This window comes from Thalia democratica, chromosome 4, assembly GCF_965202585.1.
Source record: "Thalia democratica chromosome 4, ktThaDemo2.hap1.1, whole genome shotgun sequence".
NCBI classification, from domain to species: Eukaryota; Metazoa; Chordata; class Thaliacea; order Salpida; family Salpidae; genus Thalia; species Thalia democratica.
Genome location: NC_139168.1, coordinates 24285913 through 24294433, shown reverse-complemented (window position 1 = coordinate 24294433; position 8521 = coordinate 24285913). Strand labels below are relative to the sequence as shown.

Genomic DNA, 8521 nt, shown 5'->3' with positions numbered 1-8521 from the left:
ATTAAATTTGATCAGTTATGATTTTCAAAATGGCAAAAAATACTTTATTATTAAAAAAATTATTAAAATAGCTATTTTAACAATTTAAGTTTGTTATTAACAAACTATTTTTAAAATTAGTTGCTAACAAAAGTAGTTAATAAGTGTTAGCTGAAATCGATTTTACTTTTTGTTTAAATAAAAATGTTTTTGAACTAATCATGTCTCAAATTTGTTTTTAATAATACAACTATGTTTAATTACCTTTCGTATAAAAATTTAATTGTAAAAATTTTATTACAATTATAATTTTTTTAAGTCATTTGTAAGTAATAGAATTTAAAATTTTTGTCAACTGCTAACTGATAGGCTTGAAAAAAATCGTTTGAATATATTCGAGCTATAATTTGTTTCTATGTTGTACTAATATATTTCGACTCTTATAAAGTATACTATCTTCAACACTACTTTTTACTTAAACTAGTAAATAATTTACTGTACTTTTTACATTAGATTAAGTACAGTAGATTATTTACTTATATACAGCCTTTTATATTAAACTTTTTAATTTCATGTGTGAATTTGTGATTAATTGTTTTTTAGGTTTAGATTCTTGCTTTATTTTTTAGCTTATTTGTTGACTACGTTTGTTTGTTTGGTAAATTATAATAATAGGTTTAAAAATTCTAATAAAGTAGTTAATTTTAGAAAAAAAATCACTTTGGTTTTGACATTATAGCTTTTATTTATACTATTAGTATTGATATACACTACACACTTTATTTTACTTTGTTTACTTTATATTAAAATTAACAGCAATCGTAGCAAATTGTACCTTTAAAATTCTTCTACAACTTATGCTGAAGTTTAACAAACATTATATCATAAATTAAATATGTTGAAGCATTTAATCTTCATCAACGTATATATTTTACCAATACATTTGATAAAGTATTTAAATTTGTACAAAAAAAGTGCTGTTTTAAATGCATTCTTAATGAATAACTAAATTAAACTGTAAGTAAATAATTACTGCAAAAGAAGTTGTATTTAAAATTGTTCTTTCGTATTTTAAACTCTTTTGTTTAAAAATATTTAATTCAACTCTATAGCAGGGTTGTCACAAATTCAGAAAATTCAGGGAAAATGAAAAAAGATAAAAGAAAAAAGTCAGGAAAACTTAGGAAAAAATTGGATTTTTTCAAAAAAATAATCAGGAAATTTGATATAAACATGCCCTTTGCAATTCATCCTTTTTTCAGGATCTAGTTTAATTTTTGGGATAAATTTAAGTCTTTCAAGTCTTTGGTTATGTATTTTGATGAGTTTTAATTATGAATTTGATTAGAAAAAATCAGGAATTTGTTCAAACTCGATCTTTGGCAACCCTGCTATAGAATTAACTTCAAAAATTAAGCCTTTTCATATTTTAAAGACCTTATAAACAGAACTGAACTAAATAAATTACATAAGGCTTTTTATCAATCTAGTTGGTAATTGATTATACAATTACAAAAAACTTACAAAAGCAATTAAATAATTTTCAAACCTACACCATAAAAAAAAAACTCTGGTACTTTAAATTACATGAACAAACTGAAAGTTATATTTAAATATTTTATATTTGAGGTTTTATTATTTTAAAAGAACTAACTCAACTCTTTTAAAGTTGGCTCATAAAATTAAGACAATAAACAGCTGTTAAATAAAATAAAAAGTTATTTAAATTATAAAAATCAAGTTTGCTAGCTAATTACTTTAAAATATAATCATTAACTTCCAAACATGACACAAACTTTCAGATATTTTTAAATAAAATGAACGAGGAAACGAAGTTCGAAGGCTGTCACGTGTGTCTGGACGACAACGCGTCGGAGAACAACTTGCTGGTGTACTGCGACGGGGAGCATTGCGAGCTTGCCGCCCACCAGTTCTGCTACGGCATATCGCAAGTGCCGCCCGGGCAGTGGTTCTGCAAGACCTGCGAGGAAAACATAGAGCCGAAAAGCTTGGAGTGCAGGTTAATTAAATATGGTTTCTGAGACTCCCAAAAAAAAACGTTTTCAATCTCTATAAGAGTATTTTTTAACACTAATGCTACTCAATATAAAGAAGTTAGCAAATATCCAAGTATAAATTATCTTAAGTACAACAATAAATATGCAAATTAGCTATTCTATTTATTACTTGGTTTCAGTGGGAAAAATGCGACCATGTTAAGTATAAATAAAATATTAAGTTGCACTGACTCAAAAACCAAGTGTGGTTTAATATTTAACATCAAACAGGTTGTGCCCGCTGAAAGGAGGGGCGATGAAGCGTATCAAGAACAACGAGGGCTGGTCGCACATCATCTGCGCGTTGTACGTCCCCGAAGTCACCTTCGAAGACGTCAATCTCATGGAATCCATCATGGTTTCGGGGATTCCCGAGGACAAGTACGAGCTTGAGTGCTACATATGCAACAGTGAGGGCAGGAAGAAGTGTGCAGCGTACGGGGCGTGCATGAAGTGCAGCAAGCATGGGTGCAGCAGGTAGTGAGAATTTAATTTTTAAAGTAGAATATGTGCTATTAGAATTAAACTAATTGTGTGTAATGAACACAATTAAATTATAATTTAAAGAAAGTAGTTTCAAAATAGAAGTTTGCTAAATAATCTGAACATGAGTGCAGTAGGTCTTAATTGTAGAATAAAAATATTTTAAAGTAAGTACGAGCAACTAAGTAAATTAGTACGTTTAACTCGTGTTCAGTTTTCGTCGAAAAACTATCTTAGTTTAATATTGTATAAACAGAAACATTTGTTTTATGGTAGAGATGTTTTGTGATATATTTATAATATTACAAAAGTAATTGTCAAGGGGGATGCACGCGACTTGCGCGCAGATCAAGGGTCTGATCATGGAAGTGACGAACAGCAGGCAGGTGGAGACAAAGTACTGCGGGTACTGCCACGAGCACCTCCCCAAGAACAAGAAGCAGCAGACCAGCTACCTAAAGTCCAAGTTTGATTTTTTTTATCACTTGTTAAGATCAGTTTGTATATTTTTACAATTCATTTTCGCAAAGTTTATTTAATTTGGCTTCAACTTTTACATTTTACGATTTGTTAAACATTATATAATTCATACAAGAAAATTTCCTTTTGTACAAAACACAGCAACGTGTAAATAACAGGGAGATCGAGCAAATGCTGTATAGCGGGTACGTGTTCGACGACCAGCAGGACAAGTACGAGTTCAAGGAGGACCCGAAGACGGTGCACTCGTGCGAGCAGGAGCTCAACAGCAACAAGCTCGTCATCAAGATCAAGCAGGAGGACGCAACCCCGAACACCCCCCACAAAGTCAAAAAGAACCCGGGAGGGCGACCGCGGAAGTACGTCACCAAGAACAACATCACCGAGCTGTCCAAGGTGGCGAAGAAGCAGCGCGCGAAGGGGCTGAAGACGAAGATGAAGGCAAGGAAGGCGGCGGAGCTGATGAGGGACGTTGGGGAGTTGTCGGAGGAGGAGGAGGCGAAGGAGTACGTGCTGCACCCGAAGCACTCCCTGGTGAGGATATCCAGCTTCGGCGGTCACGCCCTGGAGCCGTCCAACCCGAACACGGTCGGTCAGCTGAAACCGACGGTGACGTCGTCGGAAGTGGGACACCAGGTGGCGGCGGTGAACGTGGTGAGAAACGTGCACGAGGCGTTCGAGCGGCAGGCGCGGCAGTTCAGCAAGGTGCTGATCGATCAGACGGCCAATCAGGAGATGCGGAGGAGCTTGGAGGAGTACAACCAGGTGGGAGGGGAGTGCGACCACATGCGGAAGATGATCAGGTTGTTCAGGAGGAGAATTGAACTTTTGAACGGGTTGAACAGGTCGTTGGACAGATTGGAACCGACCAATTAGATTGCTGGAGTGATAACGATTAAACATGTTTTAAAAGCTTTGAAAAGAAAATGAAAAAAGTTGTTGTGTGAAACTTAATTTTTAATCTTGTTTGAATCCAAAGGTTTTAGAACATAATTCATAATAAAAACTCATTATTGTCCTATGTCCTGGTCAACGCTGATCAATTTTTTTTCATTTTGTATATTTTAAACTATTGATAATTTCGTTTATTTTGTTTTAATAATTGAACAAGTCCAGTTAGGGTTATAAATTGATGTTTGTAGATAATTATTTTTGTAAGATAAGTATTATGCAACTTTGCTAGTTTATTTTGTTATTGAGAAAAATTCTTACTAGCAAATACACGAACAATATTTACAGAAACAAAATTTTTTTGAATATAACTACTAAGCTAAAAAATTGGTTTTACAATCCTTATCTTCGCTAACTTTTTAGGACGATGGTAATTTAAGTTTAGAAGAAAAGTCGGAAAAAGTGTTTAAGTTACAAAGTTTATTATTATATTTACACAGATTTATAAGTTTAAAACATTTTTTTATTAATCTTAGAAATACTTGAATTTATCTTAAGTTTGATTAAAAAATAGTTTTACTGACAAGTTAAAGTACAACGATTATTAAGTTGTTTGATAGATACATTTACTTTAATACCTCCTTGTATTCAAAATATTATTTTATTACTGTTTATTATCTAAAATAATTATGTTTAGTTTCCAAAAATTAAAAGTTGTACTACATTTCCAAAAGTAAAGTTGCTTAAGTAAAAAATTATTTTAATCTCTGGTTTTGGTTGCAGCTGTTTGATTATTGTTTAATTTTTTTGCATCCAATTAGTTAAATATGTGTTGTTGTAATTATGGATTGAAAGTTAAAATTAGGTTTTTCTTTATATACCTCTGAAATGTGTTGTTTGCATTTAGTCGTTTATGCTATCAATTTAGAAATAAACGTTTTAAGATAAAATATTTGTTTAAATTATAAGTAATGATAGTTAACTCAGTTAATAGCAATTAACTTATTATAATCTGAAAAGTTTTTATTATAATTTAAAAAATATTTCCTGAGATACTATTTGATTATAACTTATTTTTATTATTTGATTAATTGAGTATTTGAAAAATGATAAGTTTTTTTTTTTACTTGATAGTTTAGTTTTGCTTAAATGAAATTATATATAAAACGTTTTAAAATGGAAACAGTTATTTCTAAACTGTAACATGCAACAGTTAATTTTTCATAACATTTTATTATCAAAAACGCTGTGTTTGTATGTGACAAAAATAAAAAAACATATTCCTTAAACGTACAAATCAATATATATATTAAAGAAAAAACTTTTTTTATTAAGAGGTACTGTTTCATATGTAATGATCTTGTATAAGCCGTTATAAAATGATTACCTGAAATGTCAAAACTAGCATTTTTTAAAATGATAATATCAAATTGTTTTTCTTTTTGAACCAAATTTGACTTTGACAAGTATACTACAAAACTTAAAAATCTACATGTTTAAAAGCTGTTATCAAATGGTTATTTAATAACTATACTGCGTACTGCAGGGTTGCCACAAGGTCAGAAAAGTCAGGAAATCAGGATAAGTCAAGAAAAATTGAAAAAAAAATGACAAAAGTCAGGCAAAAATGGGAGTTTTTGAAAAAAAAAGAAAGTTAGATATTGTCACTTCAAATTTACAAGATTCCTCATTTTCTAAAGCTTTTAAATGGTAAAAATCATTTTTTTTTATTCAGACTAAAATTGCAAAAATTTCCTTTAAATTTACAAAATTAATTAATTTCCAATGCCTTCATCTGGTATAAATTAATAAAATATCCATTATAAAACTGCAACATTTTTCAATTAAGATATTGAACAACTACCCTACTTAAACAAGCAGTTTTTGTATGCTTTTTAGTATTGATGATCTGTGGCTAGGACACTTCCATATTGAAGCTGATATATACACAAAAGCTTATCTTACAAAAATCACAATGTTTTTTGTTAAAGCAAATAATTAAGTTCTTTACAATTAAGCTCTAAGTTTAGTATTTTATGTAACAAGTTTAAGTGTATACTATACCTCTTTAGAACTTTTTAAAGTTGTTTAAACTTGAATAATAAGTTATAAAAGAGGTATATTCCATGATAAGTTAACTTATTTTTAACTTTTTATAGAATATTTTAAGTTTTTAAAATAAATAAAGAGTAGATTTATTTTTACAAATTTTATACTAAGTAATAAGAGGAAATGTTTCATATAACAGATATATAGTTTACTTTTTTATGTATTATTTACATTTACTAAAGTTTATTCTTTTCTAGTTTATTTTTATTTTAAGGGTTTTATATTAAATGATTTACGTAGTTTAAATACCATTTGCAACTTAATATGAATAAGTTATTCATTTTGTTATTTATATTTTATTACACAAAGCTTTTCAAAATCATACAAGATTTCTTTGTCAAGTGATAAATTTTAAATGAAACTTGAAAAATGTTTGTTAAGTGAGTAGCTTAAAAAATAACTTTAAATTATGACGTATGAATAAATTAAAATAAATACAAAAGTTAGAGATTCAGTAATTAAAACTAAAGGTATGTTTATTAATAGATTGTTAATAATTTTGTTTTACCATTTAATGCTACTTGCGTATTTAAGAAGATTTACGTAGTACTTTATTAAAATAAGTGAACATCCACAGTATTACGTGTTTTTATTTAAAAAGTATATTACTAGATATTATTACCTCCTAGGTTATTTTACAACTTTTATGCTAAGTCTGACTATCTGTTGCTGATAGAGCTGTTTATTGAAATATATCAATCGTAAACAGATGGTCCAGGTGATGTAATGGAAGTTGGATAATTGAATTCAGCAAAGGAAAAATATTGTTTTAAGCTGTCTAAAAATAATATTGAAAGCTTTAGATAGTTTCAAATGTTTGATTATGTTGTTTATAATAAGTTTAAATTAAGAGTTTGATTTAGAAAAGTCTGGAAAATTTTAGTAAAAAGTCAGGAAATTTTTCTCAGCTTGATCTGTGGCAACCATGGTACTGTGTATATTTAAATTAAGATTTCAAAGTGTTTATTATAAAAAAATTAATTTTATATGCTTTGTACAAATTTTTATCAAGCTAAAAGTTTGCCGCGGGACAAACATATTCATGCTTAGCGGGCAAAATACGACTCATCTTAAAACAAACCTGTTTTTATCTTTTAATTTTGGAGATGTTATGATAAATTATGACTTAAAAATAACGTATATAGTTTTTTAGAAAGTTGAATGAAAATTTTGTAACACACTAAACTTTATTGGACTGTTGGAAGTTGTTTCGTTGTAAGCATATTTCTGATAAGTTTAATAGTGTACTTACTTCAGTAACCGTTTTGTTAATTACAGCCTTAAACTCAAACTTAAAATCAGCATCTAAAAAGCAATTAAAAACCTAAGTTTGTTTTGTTCAACAAAAAAAAACTTTTTCGTAACTTGTGCACTTAAAATATTTAACAAAACAACTTCAAAAATTAGACAGTATTTACGACACTTTTTTCTCTTTGACTATTTACATTGCAAATTAACACAAAATAAGCGCTTACTAAATACATTTCAAACATTGTTGACTTGAGAAGCGCTTTGTATAGTTTTGATACTAAGCTCTTTTAAATACAAACGAAGTCATGTTTAGAATTGCTCATTTTGACAATAAAAGTTCAGTATACTTTTCCTGATCAAGAAAAAAATATTCTAATGTACGTTTTAACTTATGCCGTTAAATTGATATTTTCTTGTAAGAAGTTTTTAGAAAATGAAAAAGTATAACTGAAAACAAAATAAATTAAAAAATCAACAATTATATACTTGTAAAAGTATTTGATAAACAACTACTAAACATATACTTTTGAATACAACACAAGAAAACTTGTATAATTTTTTCACTTGGACAAGACGTTAAAAGATATCCGTGGTGGGCGACACAATAACCGTAATTTTTTTCGTGCACCAGGTCCTAAGACCAAATATTACGAGCGTCTTGTTTTGTCGTTTAATAAAATAATAGTAGTAAAAAGAATAAAATTATAAGTTCGAACTTGTTTACTGTACAAAAAACCATACAAACTTAAGCCCTGTAAGCTAGTTATTTCAAATTTTTAGAAGTATTATTATTGTTTGAAACGTATCAAAAATAGATGCTTATACAAAGAGTTGTTTAGTACATGCTTTGATGTAACAGAAGTAAATTTATTACGTAATAATTGTTTTTGTTGGTATAAAAAGCATTAGATATCAATTATAATGTTACATAACGATTTAACTGCTGAAAATTTTAAAGTAGCACATACAAAAGTAATATATTTTTGAATAAAAAAAAGCTCTTGGCTGATTAATAAGATTAATAAAAAGGCTGATTAATAAGACTACAACAGTATTAAAAAAAAAGTTTGAAAAAGTGGTTATTAAAAGAGAGAATTAACAAACACAATAGTTAAGACTAAGAGTTTAAATTGTCCAAACTTGAATAGTCGTTAACAGAGTTGGTAAAATGCTGATAATTACTATAGTAATTCAGCACTTAAACATATTAACTTTGTTTTGTTTTAAATTAGTAGTATCACTCTCGAGTAATTAAAGCGGTGCCTTTTACC

General features: G+C 28.7%; 1 protein-coding gene across 1 annotated transcript; it reads left to right on the top strand.

Annotated features, from left to right (window-relative positions):
- The first annotated feature begins 1796 nt into the window (after window positions 1–1796).
- On the top strand, window positions 1797–4384 carry LOC145833153 (uncharacterized). Its single transcript, XM_082940353.1, has 4 exons — window positions 1797–1999; window positions 2268–2513; window positions 2842–2985; window positions 3158–4384. Exons 1-4 carry the CDS (start codon window positions 1797–1799, stop codon window positions 3873–3875), a joined length of 1311 nt encoding a protein of 436 aa, XP_082796479.1. The 3' UTR covers window positions 3876–4384.
- The last annotated feature ends 4137 nt before the right edge of the window (window positions 4385–8521 follow it).